General features: G+C 43.4%; 3 protein-coding genes across 3 annotated transcripts; 1 reads left to right on the forward strand and 2 right to left on the reverse strand.

Annotated features, from left to right (window-relative positions):
- Positions 1-2,870: 2,870 nt before the first annotated feature.
- Positions 2,871-4,886, reverse strand: LOC133899760 (small ribosomal subunit protein uS15). Its single transcript, XM_062340821.1, has 5 exons — positions 4,729-4,886; positions 4,564-4,636; positions 4,321-4,459; positions 4,060-4,246; positions 2,871-3,143 (listed from the first exon to the last, which is right to left on the reverse strand). The coding sequence occupies exons 1-5, from the start codon at positions 4,749-4,751 to the stop codon at positions 3,110-3,112; spliced, it is 456 nt and encodes a 151-aa protein (XP_062196805.1). The 5' UTR covers positions 4,752-4,886; the 3' UTR covers positions 2,871-3,109.
- Positions 4,887-8,411: 3,525 nt separating this feature from the next.
- LOC133899761 (probable calcium-binding protein CML7) lies at positions 8,412-9,275 on the reverse strand. Its single transcript, XM_062340822.1, has one exon. The coding sequence runs from the start codon at positions 9,136-9,138 to the stop codon at positions 8,692-8,694; it is 447 nt and encodes a 148-aa protein (XP_062196806.1). The 5' UTR covers positions 9,139-9,275; the 3' UTR covers positions 8,412-8,691.
- A 6,358-nt stretch (positions 9,276-15,633) lies between these two features.
- On the forward strand, positions 15,634-19,303 carry LOC133898398 (probable leucine-rich repeat receptor-like serine/threonine-protein kinase At3g14840). The gene is made up of 4 exons (XM_062339078.1): positions 15,634-16,328; positions 17,179-17,439; positions 17,521-18,396; positions 18,574-19,303. Exons 1-4 carry the CDS (start codon positions 15,881-15,883, stop codon positions 19,041-19,043), a joined length of 2,055 nt encoding a protein of 684 aa, XP_062195062.1. The 5' UTR covers positions 15,634-15,880; the 3' UTR covers positions 19,044-19,303.
- Positions 19,304-22,632: the final 3,329 nt, after the last annotated feature.

The following is a 22,632-nucleotide window of genomic DNA, read 5'->3' on the forward strand; positions in this document are numbered from 1 at the left end:
CTTATCGCAAGGAACTGGGAAGTGCATCTTTGTCTAGCAGCTTTTGCCGGTAATAGACAAAACTGCAATATTAAGTTTGGCAAGCTTTAACATATTAAACTATAATATACAAAACAAAGTATAAATCATGCTATCTCCGTTTTCAAATAGATGTTATACTAAAATGCATTTAGTTCAACTTTAGAAACTTTGATCACTAATATACATAAAATTATTAGTATTTGCCATATGAAAATAATAGTAATAAGTTTATCATGAAAAATATTTTAATATTATCTAATTTTTATCAACTTTTAACAAGATGTAGTTGTCAAAAGTAATAGTTAAACGTGCTTATTGCAGACCGTATCAATGTCCTAAACGACAAGTAAAAAAGAATAGAGGTAATAGTACACGATCAACATATAAATAAAATAAACTAGAATAATATCTTACTAGGAAGATCAACAAAATATTTTTAAAACTAAGTGTAATTCATGATCATATCGATAACGTGTTATATAATAACTACTTATTGACTATCTAAAAGTCAAATACAAGAATGTAAAGAAAAAAAAGATGAGAGATAAAATCAGATATTCTCATTCTATTATTCTCCAGTGCATACAGTGTCCATATATACAACCATACATGAGAAGATTGAATAAACAAGAGCATCACAAGAATTTTATGCTAGGTGAACTACAATATCGATGCCATAGAGGTTATAGCTTTGATGGTATGGAGGTTTTGGACATCCATATAAATGGAGATTTTATAACACTTTTCTCCTCTCTATAAAGCTTGGTAGCTAGCTGGTAGGGTCTTCAACACTTTATTTTTTTCAGTTTTCCTAAACAACTGAGTTTCTGCTGGTAACCCAATGATAATGTTGTTATAGAGAACAATTTTGTGGAAGTTAATACCATTAAACATGTAAATTCCACATCTAAACTTGGGCTCAAAATTCTTCACCCTCTATTCGCAAGAGGATACAGAACATGCAATCGTACATCTCTACATTATCTATAATTACAATTCAATTATAATAATAATATAAATTAGTGTAGACTTTATTTGTGTACTGTTGTCATCATTTTCTTTGATCTTGTGTTTGATGTGGATAAGGGAAAGAAATCTATCCTGAGTAACTCTGAAATTTTCACCTCTTTTAGAAAAACAAGGAAGTTAATGGCTACAAGTACAAGGTTGTTATTTTTTTGAGATTCAATAAGCCTGTTGTATTGTAAGATGAGGCTAATGGAGAGGCAGAAAGGATTGCCGCTAAGAGTTCAAAAGAAATGGCCAAGGAAGATGGAACCGCTAAAGAGCCTAATTCAACATAACTTCGGGAAGTTTCAAAAGGTAGCAGTTTGATGATTCTTTCACTTCAATGATGTCCGAAAAAATGGATAAGTTTGCTGAAGCACTGGAAGATGATGTGCCAAAGGTCCTACCTCAAAGGAAGATCTTGATGCATTGAAGGAGATATCCGGATTGAACGAAGATACTACATTCTCACTGCTGATGCAGGTCTTTGTTGGCACTTCCAATCGAAATGAGGAAGATGTGGCTTTTGAAGCTACTGAAGAAGTGGAGGTCTTGAGAAATCCAGTCATATTCATTAACCTCTTGTTATGATTGGAAAAAACTCCTCTACTTTTTGTGCCTTAAATTTGCGTGGTTTAATCTCTCGAAAACCTGTGGGTACTGTGATCACAATCATTAGATGGCAACAGCGAATTAAGTTTGTAATGCTCTGCAGGTGTAGACTAAATGGCTTGTGGTGCAAATATTGTGGAGCTCTTGCTTTTGTCAGTAGCCTGGCTGAAGTGGAGATTAACTGAATTCTATTTTAAACTGATACTTGCATGCTTCAGACTTGGGTGCTTTTTCCAGCATTTAATTATAATCGAATTCAAATGAATGTTCAAATTGTAGCACTGTTTGGTGGTTCTGCCATGAGCTTTTTCTATTGTCATTGCCTCATTGGCAGGTGTGTTTTGCCATGAACATGTTTGTTTTTCTTTCTATTTTGTCATTGGGCAAGTGTATTTTGCCATGAACCGTGTTTGTTTAATTTCAGGTTCAGATAGAGAGGGGGGGGGGGGGAGGCACATCCATGGCAATTTCATATTCAATCATCCAAACAGTATTTGCAATTTATTTTTTTGAAAAGGTCTCCAAGTACACCCAAATAAAAAAATTAGATTCTAGCCAATTCAATTCCTCTTGGAGTATGATTTAGAATTTAATTACTAGAATCAAATTCAATACCTAGGGTCCAAACGGGCCCTTAGAGTATCCATTCATTATATATGCTTATTATATTTCTACCAAGAAAAAAGAATAATTGCCTCCTATATTTCCAGTCAAAGTAATGGTAGTGATGCAAACCTCCCAGCAGTTGAATTGAGTGTCATCACGAGTACACTCCATGACTATGCTGAACACAGACAATACAAGGTTCTTTAGCTATCGACTATTGCCAAATTGTTCTGGATGACTACATGCAACTAATGCAATATTTTCACGAAATTCTCAGGTTGCCTGGGTTGATAAGGCAATGCCAACATTGCATAACCAGGCTATCCATCTGTGTCAGCATGTATTGATGCCCCCTCAGATTCAGGAAGATCTTCGAGACATCAATGATAAATGTCAGCGATTCCAATGATCAGACATCTATCTATTATAATAAACAAGTTCCATTGTAATCTCTCGGCATACACCAATGATAGAAGGCTGTGAATCCAACCATCTGACGTCTCATTCTGAAGTAGGGTAATAACGCGACTGCTCAACGGTATTCAAGGGCGAAGGCAGGTAAATCCAGCAATAGGCACACTCCGATCAGACAAGCAAGCATCACAGAGCAAACAGAGACTGGCTAACAACAGTCGAGTAAACGCTAATTGTAACCGACAAAACATGGATGCATGTTACGTTTAACAGACAGAATTTGCGGAACCAAAAATGGTTTATGGGATATCCTCCAAGTAAACATAGAAAAAGTTGCAGTTCCTTGTCCATCTAACCCGCTCCAGAGTCATTAAGCATTACATAAATTCCTTTCTAGAACAAGCCAAATCTTCGAGCAGCTAAGACCACACCATATGAAGTAGGTCACTTAGGCCACCAGAGTGCTAGCCGTGGTCGACTCACTGCACAAAACCAAGCATATTTTCATTGTCAGCCATAAGAATGCAGCTTCAAGACAATTGGAGTTCAAGTAGAAAATACACATGCCATTAGGTATGATAAAGAATCAATCTGTACTCGACTAAACAAACAATGGGATAACTGAATCAATCATATTTAATAACTTATATATATTAAATAAAGAATAAGTAGGCATCCAAAGACATGGTTACATGTGCATTTAGAATATGAAAATAAAATATAGCTGCAAAGACTTAAATCCTGCTAATCAAAAAGTTCCGAAAAAGTACATAAGCATAACATGTTTATGCTAACAAGGCACAAGCTACAAGTGAAATGTAGGTCAGCAAATGGTTTGTTCAAGAACATTTGTCTTTACTCAATCTAACATTTCTATCCAGGAATTAAAGATTTCACAACAACAAAAACAGCACAGATAGACTTTAGTTATCTTCCAAGCATACAAAAATGCCATGTTAGTCGTTGCAGCTTTACATTTCAAAGAAAATCGACTTGGTTTTTGTTGTCAATGTTTGGGTATCCAACATTAATGTTAAGGAAACCAGTGTCCTCAACAATACAATTGCCTAAGTCTTCACTCCAAAACAGCATAAGAACACACTCAACATGCCTGGCTAGCTCAAATGGATTAGCATCTAAAACATTTGATCAAGTGCACTGCTTCTACAACACTTATAGCACTTCATAGAATTTCACATACAACTAATCAAGAACAAGTCACCATACAATCCTAATTAGCAACTGGCACACATATAACTTGCTAAGGTTAGACATAACAGTTACCAAGTTATCTGACTCACGCTGCAAGTTAACTGACTAAACTGAAGATTTCAAGAGTTACAACAGTTCCAAGGCACTGACAACTGAAGAAGACAGGCATGGGCTCGAGTCACTTACTACTTCCAGGTGGGCGGGAGCTTCTTGGTGCGCTTGTAGTAGCGGGCAAGGCGGTGGATCCTGCTCTCAACAAGAATGAGCCTGAATTTTGAGTCCTTGTCCTTCCTGTTCCTCTCCAGATGCTTCCTTATCGCCACCGCCTTCTTGATCAGGAAGTACAGGTCCTCCGGGATCTCCGGCGCCAGCCCTAGACAAACACATCCGCACATCAATACACACGTCAGAGACGCACAAATCTACCAATGGAGACGTCATTCTCACCATGTGCCTTGAGGATGCGGAGGATCTTGCTGCCAGTGACGCTCTTGACGAGCGGGATACCGTGCTGGTCACGAAGCAGGACGCCGATCTGCGACGGCATCTGACCCTTCTTCGCAGCCTTCGTAATCATCTCATCCACCTATCAACACAGAACAAGCGCGTCCATCACCCAACCACAACAAATCAAACGGCGCCCGAATCGAATCCGAAGAGGGCGAATCGCAGGCACTGCTCAGCACTCACATCGGAGGCGGCGGTCTTGAGCCACGCCGGGGGAGTCCTCTTGTACGGCAGCGCCGAAGACGAGATACCCTTCCTGCGTCACGGAGCCGAGCAGCCGCCATTAGCACGCAGAGAATTCCCTAGACTAGAGGGCAAGAGCACGAAGAACAGAGGAGCGAGGGTTACCCGCGGCTGTGCATACGCCCCATGGCGGCGGCTGGGAGTTTGTCTCCGGCGACGGCGGTCGGGCGGCTTGCTGCGGCGGCGCGAGCGGCGGTAGGGGATGGGTGCGGGCTAGGGTTTTGGAGGGCTACTTATAGTGAGCGGCGGCGCTGAGGGCTGCGCCGTTTTGGGCTGGACCGTCTGGTGGATGTTTTGGCCCAGTAGACATCATCTATGCTGTGATTGGAAATTTATTTTCTTTACAACCTAAGCGTAGAAAATTGTCTCAGAAAAAAAAAACTAAGCGTAGAAAACGTCTATTGGATTTTTTAAGATTTCAATTTTATTTATGAGATGAGATTAGATTTGTACTGTAAGATTCGTAATTTTGAAACTGTTGTTGCACAAGAGCTCGTATATGTTTCAAGTTTGTTGTCTCACCGGTTCAGGAAGCATTTTATTGAAACTGTTGTCTCACATTGGTGTTGCCTAAATTAGCAGCTCTTATGAACGATTTTGCATCTACTCATCGGTGACGGAGCTTGCCAATAATTGAAGTACGGAGATGAAATGTCGCTTTGGGAAACAAAGCTTTGAGCATGCAAAGTTATGGATTTCAGAGGCCAAGATTACTGATTTTTTAGCCTTGTGCATAGTTCGAGCCATTAGCTTCTGAGCTATGGATATCGACATGCAAAAACAAAGGGACAGTCCACGGCTCAGGTTGGCCTGCATGAAGCTCCGTCCCTATTGCTCATGTTCAACGTCCCTTACTTCGGACCACAGTAAAATGACATGAAAATTAGGAGGAGCTGCATCTAGCGTCGAACAGAATGGCCAAAAAAGAGTTAGTCCAAAATGCAATGGGTGCAGTAGCTTAACTCTGTGGGCTGCGTTAGTTTACCGACTATGAACTAAACATTTCAGCGAGGCAGCAGCCTCTGGATTCTTGAGCGACAGGCTCTCCAAGTTCTTACCACGGTCAACGATTTCTCTTTAGAGATGAAAATCTCGTCGTGAAAGTATTTTCGTTCCCTTCAGCGCTCCAATGATTTCTCTTCACGGTTTCCGTCACGGAGTGATTTCTAAAATCATTCCTTTCACGACGAGATTCTCTTTTCTTTCCCTTCCGATTCTCCTCAAAGAGAAGCTGTTGGAGATAAGAGAAAATAAAAAGAATGAAAACAAAAAAGGAAATCTGGAAGGGGACGAAACGAAGAAAATATAGTTGGAGATTATGTTAGGGGGGAAATGTTTTGTGACCTCGCTCTAAATATAGCATGATAACACACATGCACCAAACACTTCGTGAGAATGTATATGCTATTTCTCTGTGCATAGTCTCTCCCATTGCGCTCCTGCACAAAACACAACCTGGAATTTTCCAGAAACAAGGTGATATGGAAATTAAACCAACTTGGTGGCTAGATACAACTCACAGCCACAAAAATTGCTGGTAATACGCTGAACAGTTAAAGCACCTGAGGGTACAGATTCACAACCATGTGCAGTAGCTTAAGAATGATCAAACATTCGTATGAACAATTGCAGCAGCTGAATGTAATTCCACAGCCGACAGCCGACAGGCGATGTAAATGAGCGAAACCAAACAGCACCATGATTTCTGGGGGGTATTTAAACAAGAAAGCTAGGCTAGGACAGCAAACATCTCACTTGCATGAAGATGTTTTGAAATGAAAGACATGTGCGAGGACCAAATGACTGATTTAAATAAATCAAGCAGAAATCCAGTTAAATAGCTCATATATGCAACAACAGAGATGCTGGTGTTTGGATCATATGAACCATTCAACTTTTTCTAGCACAGGAAAAAACTACAGTTCGACTATCCATGAATTCCCTTGCCCTGCCAGAAAGAAGTTTATTCAAAACTTTACAGATTAGGAGAACTATATACCAACTATTCAATCGTATCAGGCAAAAGTCCACAGGGCTATGGTAAATGAGCAAAATCAAACAGCACCATGGTTTCTGGTGGTGGGTGGGGGGGGGGGGAAGCAATCTATGCTACCACAACAAGCATCTCACCTGTAGGTAGATGTTTCCAACTGAAGGCCATTTGCGAGGACCACATGATTGATTCAACTAGATCAAGCAGAATATGGTAAAATAGCTGGCATATGCGGCATGAAAGAATGCCCATGTTTGGATCATATGAATCATTTATGGAGAAATAATTCCATTTGCTTGTATTTTCAAATTTCTCGAATTCCATTGCCTTACCAGCAAGAAGTTTATTTTTCACAAATGTAGGATAATTATATACTACCAAATATTCGATCTTAACAGACAAAAGTCCGCAGCATGCAGTATGGTATCACCTGGAAGTCACTGTTTTGTGTGTGTAAACTAATGGCATATAGTATTAGATCAATGTAACAGTTAACATCATATCGGACTAAAAGGTATTCCAACCATGAATGAAGAATGTGAACTGAGCTTTCATGAATCAAATGCACAGATACATGAATACAAAGAAGGTCTTAAGGTTATTGAGGGTGTTCATGAAGTCTTAGTAAGAATGCAAGAGTATTTAAGTAAGATCTAAGGCTTTCTTTAAATTTTGTTGAGGTTAACGAGGTTGTTCATCGTGATATTGATGAGGATGCAAAAATAGTAGAGTAAATCTTTCAACTTAGTTAAGCACAAGGAAAGCCACTATTTGACTATTCGTGATACAAAGAAGGTTTTAAGGCTATCGAGGTTGTTGTTCGTGATGATCCTTCCTAGTGACAACTCAAAAGCTTTAATGTAAGTTCTAAAGTTCTGTCTTTCAACTTTGTTGATCACAGGGATTTCTTGTCTCGCCAGCAAGATGTTCAACAAGAAAAAACATCACAAAATTTAGGAAAGCATGCAATAGCCCACAACTCTGCCCTACCAGCAATGTGATTCATTTTCCCTCTGTAAATTAAAATTGTATGAAGATATATCAATGTGGCAGCATATAGGTTTTCTAGAGGGAAATTCAATCCATGCATCAAGAATGTGAAATGAGCTTATATGAATCAAGTACATTGAAGCATGAAGGCATGGTTTATTGAAGATAAGTGCGGACTTGAGGTAGTGCTTCATGACAATCTCGAGAAGCTTAATAAAGTTTTGAGGGAAGATCTTCCAAGTATATGGAAGCGTCCAGTTATCCGCATCATGCTCCAAAAAGGAACATCTTAATGATAATAGTGACGTGGGACCAAATCATTTATAACCAAAAACTAGAAAAGCCGCCGTATAGATTCGATATGGCTACTGCTAGATTATTCATTATCAAAATGGGGCTAGTAATTATATGATGGGTTGAGTAACCCACAGATGCCAAATCTCAACGACAGTGTTATCATCACAAGTGACGTTGGATTTACGACCAGCTTGTCAACAGCCCCATAACATGACTTAATCAATTGAAACAGGAATGGCAGTCAATGAAAGAAAAAAAAACAGCCTATGATGAAGGTCTTACAGCTCCATGAAAATCCCCCCCCCCCACCCACCTAATACGATATGATTTTAACAAAAGCAGCAACTATATCAGCATCAATACATAAACTAGCGCAGATCACAGCATTAATTTGCGATTAAAGCAATCATGGTCTCATCGATCGATCAAATAAGGATTCCATCAAATAGAATACCTAAACTAGCGCATATCACTGCATTAATTTGTGACTAATCAAGCAATCATGATCTCAGCGATCAGTCAAATAAGGATTCCATCAAATAAAAATACCCAAACATTGGAGAAACCAGATTCACACTTTACATTGCAGTATTACACGAAGAAACCAAGCAAAGTAGCATCAGACAGGTCCATCAATTAACAGATTCATAATCACACCATTATCCAAACCCTAGGTAGCAGTTCCGAAATCAAAGCACATAGCAGAAAAGAAATGGGATAACATCAGATCAGATCATAGGAAATCAAATAACGGGAGAGTCGTTACAAGCGAAGTGCGGTGGGGGGGCTCATTTGGCAACGATGCGGCGGATGAAGTCGTCGTAGCGTATGGTGCCGTCGGGCGCGACGTCGACCTCGCGGATCCACTCGTCGAACTCGTGCGGCTCGAGCTTCTCGCCGATGGATGTGAGGACGTGGCGGAGGTCGGCGACGGAGACGGTGCCGGAGGCGTCCTTGTCGAGGACGCGGAAGGCGTCGCGGAGCGGGCGGTCGAAGGGCTCCGGGCGGAGGTGGGCGCGCATGAGTTCGAGGAAGCGCGGGAAGTCGAAGGGGGCGGTGAGCTTCTCCTGCGCGGCGATGTCGCGGAGCTGAGCCTGCGTGGGGTTCCCGCCGAGCGAGCGCATGAGGACGCCGAGCTCGGAGGGCGCGATGCGGCCGTCGCCGTCGGTGTCGAAGAGGGAGAAAGCCTCCCGCATAGAGGCAATCTGGTCGTCGGTGAGGTCCTTGCCGCCCATCGCCGCCGGGGAGAGGGTCAGGGTCGTCGGATCGGGGCGGAGATCTCGCCTGGCTCTTTCTCGCGACTGTCTGATTGGGTTGGTGGTGGGGAAGTGAGGAGAGGAGGAATGACGACGCGGTGGCCGCTGGGCTGGTCGTGCGCGTGGACCTCGTGGGCTTGTTGTGTTGGGCTAATCATGCTCTTGTCTTCGATTAGCCTAAACGTAGTGTTTCGTCGGATCAGGATGATCTCATACATATATTAAAGAAGGAATCTCTATTATTTAAAAATCGTCTAATGTGCTTTGATTCTGCTCCTAATTTTTCACTCCCCTTCTCCCCCATCCCATTCGCTCTCTTTCGCACATCTCTCAACCGTCATCATCCTACTGTTGCAACTAATTATCCGTCCACATGGCTTGCCCCCGACTTGCTCATCATCTCCCAACTGCCACCGCCCCTATACAACATTGTCAGGAGCCACCGGTGCCATCGCCCTCCCACGTTTGGCACCTAAGTGCGGCCTTCCTGATGTCCGCCACATCTTCGCTAAGGCCCATGTCGCTCGACTGGCCCCGCATTGGTTAACCTAGGCAGCGGCCCCGCATCGGGTCGGCTGGCCTCCTCCTCTCGCTCTGTGTGGAGGATGATGCAGGTCACGAGCGTCAACACCTGGATCTAGTGGTGGAGAGGTCGGGTCTGCTCGGATCCAACAGCTGTGAGGCTAGGGAGTCATCTGCCCAACTCATCGTCGTATCGCCACCACCGCACCACCACCGCACCAAGGGGAGCCACGCCGCCCACCCCTTCTCGCGGCCCATACCAGCACCACGAGGGAGCCACGCAGCCTGCCCCTTTTCTAGCCCTTGGTCACATATGAGCAGGATTTTCTCCGATTGTTCACCGGAGATATTCGTGCTATCGTAGCACGACGTCTAGGCGACTGGGAGGCCAACACACACCCTCTGCGCCCTAGTAAGATTCGATGTCTCTCAGATCATCTCATCTTGCTCACTCCTCGTGTTTCTTCTCTTGCGGTGCAGGGGATCTCACCCACAGTGATAGCGCTGTTGTAGTGGCGCAAAGAAGCTGGGACACTGTGATAGCGCTGAGGAACTATGACGTCCATACTGGTGGTGCAATGATGGTGCAAAGGAGCTTTAAGGCACATGGCGGTTTCTCCTCTGGACCTGTAGCAGTGGGTACCCTTTCTGCACACATTATTGCTAGAGTAATATGCTGGATGTCGTTGGGAGTGGCTTCGATGTCATCGGAAACAGATCCTGAAGAAGGTACGAAAAAGTTTATCTTTTTGCCTCTTTGAATGCATTCTATTTTCAACGACTATGTTGTTCTTAGAGATGAACGATCTGTAGTGTATGTGGTGGTAGCCTTCTTTGCAGTGGTGATTTATATTGTTACCAATAAATGACTATTGTTAGTGTTCACATGATAGATAAGTTCTTGTGCAGTCTTCTTGTATTGATTAAGAACTTAAGAGATTATCTTGAATCTTTTGTAATGGATGTTGTAGCTCTAATTTTTCATATTAGGATTGTTGTGCTTGATGACGCATATGTAGTGTTTTTGCCGAGGTTAGATGGATGGATTTTTTTCACATCCTACGCACATATTGTATTTGTACTATAACAATGATGGATTTATTGTTTTGGGAGGGCCGTTGTCATTTGTGTTGTAATTAGCGTAGTGATTTTTTGTTTCATGGTCTGTGTTCATAATATTAACTATGTAACTAGTGCAATGATTTTTTTGTTGATGCAAAAGATTTATTTCAATAAGCGTTATAAATGTGATGATGTTTGGCAATGAGACATATGTTTCCTTGTTTTTTAACATGCTTGTTTGTCCATTGCAGCCGATGAGTTACCTGAATTCATTGATTGAGAGGAGAGGGGATTGTAAACACTCCTAGGAACTAAGGCTACTGCGGCAGCTGTTGGGCTAATGCAACTATTGGTTTAGTGGAGGGAATTCACAAGATTAAGTGGGACAAAGTTGTTTCCTTATCTTTTTTATATTTCGGTAATCACATGTTTACATCAATGTTAACTAATTTGCTTTATGGTACCATCAGTCTGGTAACATATAGGATGCCTTAAACTTTGTCATTGGATCAATAAATTCTATTTAAGTTTTTTTAACTGGAACCTTTTCATGTTCACTTAGCTTCTTGTGACCATTATTTATTTTTGCAGTAGCTCTAATTGAATACTAGGTTGAATTTGTCATTTGCGATTGAACAAGACTAATAGACAATAAAGATTGTTCTTAGTGCTTATCTAGGAGGAGTAACCAAGAGGTATGTACTTGTAAAATGATAGTTTTCACTAAGATCTTACACCTTTAGTCTTTTTTTAGTGCTTGAGCTGGCGAATCTTGCTCATTCCTTCCTACTAGTAGTAGCAAGTTTGTTTAAACTTGCTCCTTACTTGCACAAATGATTTACCTTTTGGATGTAGTTCTGTTGTGTCCAGAGCCTAGGAAGCAGCTAATATGCAACAGCTTGTCCTTCCTCGTAGTTCCTTCGCAGCGATGTTGCCTTCCTAGCACCCAGCGTGTTGTCCCCACCCCACCGTTGCCCACATCATGTCGGAGCTCATGGTCTTTTACTGCTTTCTGCTTCAGTTATCTTTCATTATTTTGTACAGAACCCAGATCCATGAACTAATTACATTTATGTGCTCTTATATGTAATTTGTTTATGATCTGTTAGCGATGTTATTTTTATTATATTCATGTTAGATAAGAAATCAAGAGTCATGATATTATCCTAATGTTAGATCTTGGCCATTATAGATCACTATATCTCTATGAATTAAGTATTACCTTTAGCATCAATATTTTTTTTCTTCATACGAAAATAAAAATAATATTGTGCATGAGATTTAGGAACCATTACAATGTAATGATGTTAGATTTAGGATCCGTTGCAACACACGAGTATGTAACTAGTGATTTAAAATGTTTATTTGGTGGGATCGATGGAACAAACTTATCTTAGAATATCGGGCCCATCGTCATCCTCGTGTCCTGAGTAGGAGGGTTGTATATGGAAAATTTTCTAGGACCCCTTGTCTAGCATCTAAATAAATATTCTTCTATAGGAGCCATTATATCCCCTCATTCTTCAACCAAACATACGAAAAATTATGATAGGATTATCCCATCTAGAGATATCTCACCACCTAAACACTACCTAAGGAGACAAGATTTTGCTCGTGCCGGTTTGACATGATGCGGCCTGTCATAACATGCTTGGTGTTTCCTAGAAGTGACTTGTGCTAAACTGGCACGACACACATAGCTCCCTTGACCATGCCAACATGGCTCGAAGGGCCCAAGCTCCATTTGAGCCATGTCATGCCGGCCCAACACGATCTAAATCCCACCTCTAGGCATTACTATTCTCTTAGACGTGGTTGGTGGCTACTATTGCATATTTAAGGGTCTTATTCGTTACCCGTATGAGAGCAACCTAACTTGGTGGATGCATATAAGTGTGTTTGGTTGTCTGTATATACTGTTTTAGTCTGGTTCAGCGGATGCAAACGTACGCTCACAACCTAGCCCAAGAGGGAAGTTTGATCCGTAGCCTGACTAGATGGATCCAGGCTTCTGTATCCGCTCAGGCGGACGGGTCCAATTGAAAAAAAATCCAATATGTCTCCTCCTCTCTTTATTTTCTTTTATTAAATTATCCACATTTAATCTTCTTTTTAAAATTTCCATTTTAGTTTTTCTCAATATCTTAAAATTATCTTCATACGAGCAACTAATCACAATCTTAATTTTTTATTTCACTCATACGGTCTCAGATTCGATCAAACAAACAGAAACTCAACTCAACCTATCCAGACAAATACTTCCTCCATTTTTTTTTATGTAGGGTGTTTTAGCTTTGGAGATTTTTTTTTTATTTATAGGGCGTCTTATCTATTTCATCCCTTTACTCTCCACTTGTTTCCCCTTCTACCCTTCTTCATTGCTTCATGCATGCAACTAGGGAATAAAGGCACTCTCTCTTCGTGCTCTGCATGGCTGCATGCAGCCGGGTTGCAGTTTGCGAGGTGGTGGACTGCACTTCATGTACACGTAGACTACTCCCAATGCTAAGGCACTAATACGGTTTCTTATATTACCATACCACATTGATATAGTAGTAAACATTTCTCACCAAGTATATTATTTCTACAGCTGACATACCTAATAAATATCTCTCCTCTATAGTCTACCTAAGGAATTTGAATAACATCTATAATATCATGCTAGAGCTGTATCTTTTATAAGATACTACTATCTACTCTCTCTTCTTTAATTGCTTGACATATCAGCAAGAAATCATATATAATACCTTATTTATGTGTATGATACCATACACTGTGAGTAGTCTTACTAGTCAATTTTTCTTTACTCACGTGAATGAATGACTAGGTTCAATGGTTGAGGAAGGAGGGTACTCTTTTTTTTTTTAAGATCGCTAGGTTCCCTTCCCAGAGGTTTCTTTGTAGTCTTTGACGGGGCGTGCATCCCACGTAACCCTCGTGGCTCGTACGCGGGTGGCTCAAGAGGGGAGCTCCTTGCTCCCTCTATCACTGCCAGTCGAGCTAAGGTTCGGATGCAGGAAGGAGGGTACTCTAAGTCCTTTTACCTCTTATTTTCTCATGTTTAATGCCTTCTTAATGCTAAGTGCTAAAACGTCCTACATAAAGAGAGAATACAACCAACAGATATTAATCTTTTTAATAAATATAATTCTATTTAACCTATTTATATTATTTATATATACAACCAATCACATACTAAAAGAATGCATGTTGCTATTTCCTTCCCCTTGTGGGCAGTGTTGTGGACCAGAGCTGTCCAGTCTAGTCTCGAGGAGGAACACCTCCACTCCACTCCACCGGGCCGTCTCATAACTCTGCCGTCCCCTGCCCTAGGAAATCCAAACCCAAATCCAAATCGGCCCCTCACTGTGCTGCGCTCGATGCTGCGGCGCCACGCCGCTTACTTTAATGCACCCTCGCCGACGCTCCTGGTTCAAATTTTGAAAGCTCTCTTGCTTTGCTCCAAGATCCGTTCTCGCCAATCACTACTGTAGCATTCGAATAGAAACACAAACCAAATCAAATCAAATCAGGTCTGCACCTGCATCCGAAAAGGTTCCAGTTCCACGCGACGCAGCGCAGCGCAGTGCAGGGTCGGAAAAGTTTGGTCGGTCTCAGACCAGATGGCCGTACTGCCGGCCACGTGTTGCATGCCATGGTAATCGTCCTTCGAAATTAATTACCGCAACCTCCAATGATTAATCGTGCACGCATGCCATGAGGGGTTATGGTTATCAGATCAGATGGTGCGTTCAAATGAGGCCACAGGTCTACCATGAGACTCCTTCCTAGAATCCTCCAGTGGCCAATGCCAGCAGTACACGTGTTGCATCATGGCATGGGAATCGTCCTTTGAATTAATTACCGCAGCAACACTAGTTACTAGTACAACCTCCGATAATTAATCGTACACGCATGGGGGTTATCAGATCAAATGATGTGTTCAAATGGGGCCACAAGTCTATATGTCTCTGTTACTCCTTGCTAGAATCCTAGTGGTACGATACCGGTCTTCACCGTGGTCAATGCCAGCAGTATTGTATATAGTACCGTGGCCTGTTTGGTTTGGGCCATCAGAAGCCAGACTCGAAACCAAAATTTAGATGCGCTTAAATTTTTTTTATTGTTACCGTCTACAGTTAACCAGTAATGGGGACAAAATTTAGATGGCTGATTTAGTTGGCCACACATGTTACAAATCAAATGACCATTTTTAATTAAATTTTAGTATTATTTCGACTTCAGCCATGATGGCTATTTGGCTTGACACACCTGGTCTGGCCTGTAACCAAACAACCACCATGGCATGCATGACATCACTGTAATAGACTCTGAATCCAGAGGTTTATACTATAGTTGCTCATTCCTTCCTACTAGTAGTATGGTAAAAATATAAAAAAAACAATATATGTTGACATATTTACTAAAATAAATAACAGATCGATGTATTTGTAAATCTAGCATCTGAATTTAACATCTTAAAATCTAAAAACCCGAATTTAGTACCTTAAACACCGAAAAAAGGCTAGCTCCATTGTATTCGGCACCTGAAGTGCCGAAAACATCGTACGCCAAAAGCAGAGATATGACGTGATTGCGTAGCAGGCCGAGCCATATTTGACGTATGAGATACTGAATACGACACTATTGTCCATATTCAACACCTCAAAATTTAAAGTACCAAATACAAATACTAATTTTATAAATACATCAATATATTATCTTGTTTAGCAAATACGATAGCATATATTGTCTATCTTCCTATTTTTACCTACCAGTGGTAGTACTTTCTAATCCCACGTGGACGGTGGGTCACAAGATTCCACTAATTATCCTGAGCAGTGTACTTCTTCACACAGATACAGTATCTGATCCGTCGTTTATACCAGACAGACATGCAGATAAATACTCTGGTAGATCTCCAGTATCATGTTACAATCCCGATAAAACCCCTCTCTTTTTCACCTTTTTACTATCGATCAGCACGCCTTTTGAGTTTTGAACTTTTGACTCCACCCTTTTTACCGCAAACCCCCTATAAACCTCCAAATTCTCACACCACCAGACACACACTCTCTCTCCCCCGTACACACCGCCTAAGGACCCGCTCCGTCCCCGCGCTCTCTGGCTCTCCGCCATGGCGTCCAAGAACTCCTTGCTGCTGCTGCTGCTCCTCCCCCTCCTGCTACTCTCAACCGCCGCCGCCGCGGCCTCCTCGCGCACCGCCGAGCTGGACGCGCTCATGGAGCTCAAGGCGGCATTGGACCCGTCGGGCCGCGCGCTCGCCTCGTGGGCGCGCGGCGGCGACCCGTGCGGCCGCGGGGATTACTTCGAGGGCGTCTCCTGCGACGCGCGCGGCAGGGTGGCCACCATCTCGCTGCAGGGGAGGGGGCTCAGGGGGACCGTCCCGCCCGCGGTCGCCATGCTCCCGGGCCTCACCGGGCTGTACCTGCACTACAACAAGCTTGGCGGGGAGATACCCCGCGAGCTCGGTGGACTTCCCGAGCTCGCCGAGCTCTACCTCGGCGTCAATAACCTGTCAGGGAGCATCCCCGTCGAGCTCGGCCGCCTCGGTAGCCTCCAAGGTGACTTATTTGATACTCTTGGGTCTTGGGTGTTCGGGGTTTGTAGAGTTTGAACTTTGAAACACTGAGAAATTTGGGTCTGCATGTGTGCATTTATGTTATCAATTGCTTTTATTCCCGTGAGGGCTGGGTGGCAATTTGAATTTTGAGCTATTCAACTAACAAAATTCGATTTTTTACTAAAAAAACGTTTTTTTTTGGGAAAAGAAATTGAAATCCTAAACTAATTTTGGCTTATTATAGTCTTCTAGGTGTCCCGCGCTCCCAGTTTCTTGTACTTATTACTGGTGTTACTCAAATGCTCCATCGTGTTGTTCTTTGACATAGGACATGTCCTTTCTCGTTCTTTCAAAACATTGTGCTTCCTTTGTCCCAATTCAGCATGTCGATGATTGCCTGCCTAGATGCTAGAAATCAAGACCGCAACACATGAATGAAACGACAGAAAGTTTGGTGTTTTGTCAGTACAATTTGGCCTTTGTGGTTTTGATTGTACGGCTACTGTGATGTATGGTATCACGATGTTCCATCTTTATTCTTTGCCTTTTGGCGGTTTCATCTCTCATGTACTGAGTACGTTAGTTACTGACACAAAAAGGAAGCTTGGATTCTGCTCAAGGAATTTCGTTTATCTGTTGGATTTGTTTCATCAGTGTTCTGTAATTGATCTGTGCCTCTACAGCTTTCCCCCTGTTGTGCTATAGCCCATAATTGACATTCCTTCTCTGTCTACTTCAGGATTAAACCATCCTGCCAAAAAAATTGATTAGATCAACCTACCAAAAGTTAACTTGCAGGAATAATTCTCTCCAATCGTTGATAGCTGAAAAAGGTTATGTTCTCTGTGCAGTACTGCAGCTCGGCTACAACCAGCTTTCAGGGAGCATTCCAACCCAGCTGGGTCAGCTAAAGAAGCTCACTGTTCTTGCCCTTCAGTCCAACCAACTCACTGGTGCAATACCGGCCTCCCTGGGGGACTTGCCGGCATTGACACGGCTGGACTTGAGCTCCAATCACCTCTTCGGCTCGATCCCTTCCAAACTTGCCGAGATTCCTCAGCTTGCAACACTTGACCTCCGGAATAATACACTTTCAGGGACTGTTCCATCTGGTAATTGTACTCAGCAATGCTGCTCTTTCTTCATGTCACAGCTAGCTTTACTTGTAATCTGAGTATTCTCCGATGATGTAGGTCTGAAGAAATTGTACGGGGGGTTTCGGTATGAGAATAATTCAGAGCTATGTGGAGCTCAATTTGATTCTCTGAGAGCCTGCCCTAATGACGGCAACGACGATGGCAAAATGCCCCATAAACCTGAGTCAACCTCTATCAAGCCACAAAATACTCCACAGTCTACCAACCTCAACAGAAATTGCGACAATGGAGGTTGCTCAAAACCTTCGACGCTTTCTTCAGGGGCTGTTCTTGTCGGAACAGTCATCATTGTAGCTGGAGTTGCAGCTTGTTGTCTGTCTGTATTCTCATGGCGCCGTCGCCAGAAGCAGAAGGTTGGCAGTTCAATTGAGCATTTGGAAGGCCGATTTAGCCTGGACCAGTCAAAGGAAACACATCAGAGAAGTGCCTCCTCACTGATCAATGTCGAGTACTCTAGTGGCTGGGACACTTCATCTGAGGGGTCACAGCATGGAGCTAGGCTATCGTCAGAGGGTTCCCCAAGTGTCCGGTTCAATCTCGAAGAGGTGGAATGCGCAACACAGTACTTCTCGGATGTCAATTTGCTCGGTAAGAGCAGCTTCGCAGCGACGTATAAAGGGATAATGCGGGATGGCTCGGTTGTTGCAATCAAGAGCATCAACAAGAGCAGCTGCAAGTCGGAGGAGGCCGACTTCTTGAGAGGCCTCCGCATGCTTACATCATTGTGGCATGATAACCTTGTTGGCCTGAGGGGCTTCTGCCGCTCCCGGGCAAGAGGAGAGTGCTTCCTCGTATATGAATTCATGGGGAATGGGAGCCTTTCTCGGTATCTAGATGTCAAGGCCAGCGATGCGGGTGCGATGATCCTGGACTGGGCCACGCGGGTCTCCATCATCAAAGGCATTGCCAAGGGTACCAATTCACTATTTCCACTTGATTTTCTGTTGATGCATGAGTACTGACTTGTTCTGACAGATTATGCTTTTGGAACTAAACATTTTCTACCGTGTCACTATTTTATGATTTCAGTTTGACATGTACTGATATGTCTAGCTAATTTGCTCTGAAATCTTGATTTTTTTTCTTCAGGCATTGACTACCTTCACAGCAGCAAACCAAACAAGCCCTCGCTTGTCCACCAGAGCATCTCTGCAGACAAGGTCCTCGTCGACCACCTCTTCGTCCCCCACCTCTCCGGCGCAGGCCTGCACAAGCTCCTGGCCGACGACGTGGTCTTCTCGACGCTCAAGGACAGCGCGGCCATGGGGTACCTGGCCCCGGAGTACACGACCACGGGCCGGTTCACCGACAAGAGCGACGTGTACGCGTTCGGCGTGGTCGTCTTCCAGGTGCTCACGGGGAGGAGGACCGTCGCGCAGCTCCGCCTCGGCGCCGAATCCGGGAGGCTGGACGACCTCGTGGACCCGCGGCTAGGCGGCCGGTTCTCAAGGCCCGAGGCGGCGAAGCTCACGGGGATCGCGCTGTTGTGCACCAGCGAGGCGCCCGGCCAGCGCCCGGCCATGGCGGCCGTGCTGCAGCAGCTCGGCACCAGCCAGTGATCGACGCTGCATTGCCGGTTGCAATGGAGCTCGTTAGTGACTGTGTTTTGTTAGTTAACAGCTAGTGATCAGCTACTAGCTTGGTAGCTGCCATTGTGTCTTGTTTGAGTTTCAGTTCCTTCCTCGGGAGCTTGATTGTAGTAAGCTGTTAACTTCTGCTCTGCCGTAGAAGCAGTTGGTTAGTTAGTTACACTATCTGCCAGTAACTACTGCCTCATGACACTGATGCTTTGCTGCATCATGTTCATGTGTCTCCTTCCCTCCCCTCCCCTCCCCTCTCCTCTGCGGTGTGACTGCGTAATCTTTTCCTCGAGAGTCTATATGGAACGCACGAGTTTCACGGAAAACTTGCAAGAATTTCACAGGATACAGTTCGATTCCCGCTGGGTTTTCGCAAACGATTCTGGAAAACCCAGACGGGTCCAGGGTGTTTCGTTGGTTAAGCTCAGATGGTGCAAACTGCAGGTTCAGACTTGAGACAGTCCGTCCTGGTTTTCGCTGTTTCATCTTGGGTTGATTTGAATTTGCTGTTTCTTTCTGCTGGGTGTTGAATGCCATGGCCCCATGCGATGCATGCTTGGCGCGTGCCGTGCATTTAGGAGGTGAGAGTTTGGTTGTTGCCGCCATGACTGATTGCCCTGCCCTGCTGACTGCTGTTGTGATGAAGCAGGTGGTCCTTGTGAGGAATGGAATTGCTTGCAGGCTCCGGATCTAAAGGACTGTACTGCTCATTTTTAGAGAGGAGAGGAGGCGCTTCAGGTTTGGCATTAACACACCACAGCGGTTTCGAAATTCAGGAGAGCAGAGGACTGGTCGGTCCGAGTCAAGTTGCCGGGCACCGACGAACCTTAATTCCATGGCGGTTTCCAACGGCGACCAGCTGCATGTGCCGCCATGCATGCAGGTCGACAGGTTGAGTGCAGTGTTTGTGGACGTCACGCACGCGGTCGCTACGCACACGATCTCAGCCTCACATGAACCGACACACTCATACACACTGTTGTCACTTGTATTTTGAGGGCGTCTAGGCCACTATGTGGGGCCGTATGGGTCATGCGTCGTGAGATGTGGTCACATCAATACCTGTCAGGTCATAGCGAGGTAGACTTAGGCTGTTGTGGACCACAGTCATCAGGCACACATAGAACATAACATATAAATTGCACAAAATTTTAGGTATATATATGTACACCTATGTCCTTGATTAGGCCCGCCCCTACTCACCGGTGCACCGATTAGCCTCACTGACAGTCCTCACCCAATAGAAAAAGTTTTGAGCCCGAGAACATTTTGTTCCCATCAAATGAAAAAAAGTTCCTAGCCACAACAAAAATTGTTCCAAACACAAGTTATTTGTTCTACTATTTTCATATCAAGCTCTCACCTTATTCCTCCTCGTCGACACTGGCTAGCGGGAGCAAGGGAGCATAGGCCACCGACAAAGGTGGGAGGAGGAGGCGAGGGCAATAGGGAGAAGGGAGGCAATGCTGATGCCCGGGATTTGATCAAAGAAGCACACCTCAAATTAGGTTAGACGCTAGGAAGACGGAGACGGTAAGTAGGAGGGGCAAAGGCGAGGGTGATGGGGAGAAGGGGTAGTGGTTGTGCCCAGGATCCGATCAGACAAGGATACTCAAATTTGGTGAGATACCAGGAGGACAAAGACGGTAAGCAAGGTGGGGCGAAGAAGTGACAACTGCTAGGGACCTAAAGGAGAGGAGGAAGAGCAACGCCCTGAAAAAACCGAAGGGAGGAGGAGAGCACAAACGGTAGAGGATGGTTGAACATCGACTCCCACTCGCATAGATTTTAGGGTTTATATGACATATAACATTCCCAACAAGAGGGCGTGAGTTAGATAATGGGTCGCTTTCTCTTACCAATTTGTGTTCCTGCTTGCCCCCCTTCCCCGACGTGACTAAGGCCTCAGTCGTTAGCTACAAGATATTACTAGGCTGTGCTTTTTCAGCTAGTTCACTATGCCCTCTTAGGATGATGGGTACCGTTTGAACTCTGGGATAACAAACTTACAAACATATCTATACATTGGGTGACCTTTTTGAGCTTCAGCCTAGATCAGTGTTGGATATTGGTGCTATAGAGAATGTGCGGCTCAGATGAAGGCAAGTGTGAAGAGAGCGCAGCCCTGCTAGATGGCAGGGGGCACGTGTCACTGCAGGGTTGGCCGATCGATGCGGAATGGGGTAGGTTGATTATCAAATTTCAAAAGTAATTTTCTCTTAAACCATAACTTTGATTTCGAGTCCATTTTAGATCCACAAACTTTCGGCCACCAGATGGATAGGAGATCCCGATAACTAATCTGTGCGCGTGGCCCACCAAGCAATGTCGCAATCAATTTTGTCGTTGTGCAATCGGAAGCCACAGACTGGAACCAGAGAGGAAGGGGAGGGCCTTATGGGGTCCGCAATAGGGTTCGATCGTTCGGGTAGGGTTTAAGGTTAGAGTTACGGTGGGTTTTAGGTTTAAGGGAGACCAGCAGTAGTAGAGAAGACCTTGGACAGCGAGGCAGTAATGGCGTTGATGGCTGTGGGAAGGTAGGAAGACTGTGGATGAGATTGACAACAACAGAGCAAGCATCCCGACATGATTTCAAGGGGTGTTCTTATTTGCCACGGACAAGACATGAGTTGAACAAGTTCAGCTTGATTTGCTACAAATTCTCTAGAAGAAATAATCTAACAAGCCTTTATGAAAAGGTGAGAGTTATCTAAAACTATATTGGAGATAATTTTATGTGCTTAGATATTCAAAACTTTATATACGAGAATCTTACACTTAGCATCCATGCAACGACTGTATATTCTTAAAAATGATTCAGATGATCGATGATAGGATACAATATTTTAGGCTACTTCCAGAGTTCTAGGTAGTTTTTTTTTCTCAGGCACGTTGCCCATGTCTTTGTTGTCCCCTCCTCTAACAAACACAAACTAATAAGATGACTTTAAGTATATACAAGAAAGAGTATAGTTTAGGAAGATTAGGCAAAGAATTAAAACCACACACATATATATAAACCAATTAACCTATTATCACTTTATTAAGCAAAGGCTTGCTCCAATTCCCACGATTAATTAGTTGATGAAATGTAAAAAATGAGAGATCAGGAGAAGCATCACGACAACACTATTGCAGATTCAAAAAATTTAAATGAAAAGACAAATAAGATTAATTCTTCAGCAAATTTTACTTGAATGCAGGATTTTTCATGTAAACATACATGCAAAACATGCAACATCCTAATAATATTTAAGATTCCATTAGATATCAAACGTGGCACAATGCTGTAGATTTACTTAAAACAACATTGCTTATTATATGTGATGAAAGACAAACAGTAGGAGGTCATTCCACATCATCCTAATAATATTTAAGGTTGTGGTTTGATTTTCTGGAAGGATAAAGATGAAAATATAATATGTAGGAGATCTGATGGACGATTTTGCTTGATCAGTGTCCAAACCGGGCAGTCTGTATTTAATTTATTAGATGATGTGGAATGACTATTTTGCGACGGAAGCCACCGCTTTTAGACGAACGAATTCATAGCTTTTAGATATATAAG

The sequence above is a fragment of the Phragmites australis genome, chromosome 18, assembly GCF_958298935.1.
Source record: "Phragmites australis chromosome 18, lpPhrAust1.1, whole genome shotgun sequence".
NCBI classification, from domain to species: domain Eukaryota; kingdom Viridiplantae; phylum Streptophyta; class Magnoliopsida; order Poales; family Poaceae; genus Phragmites; species Phragmites australis.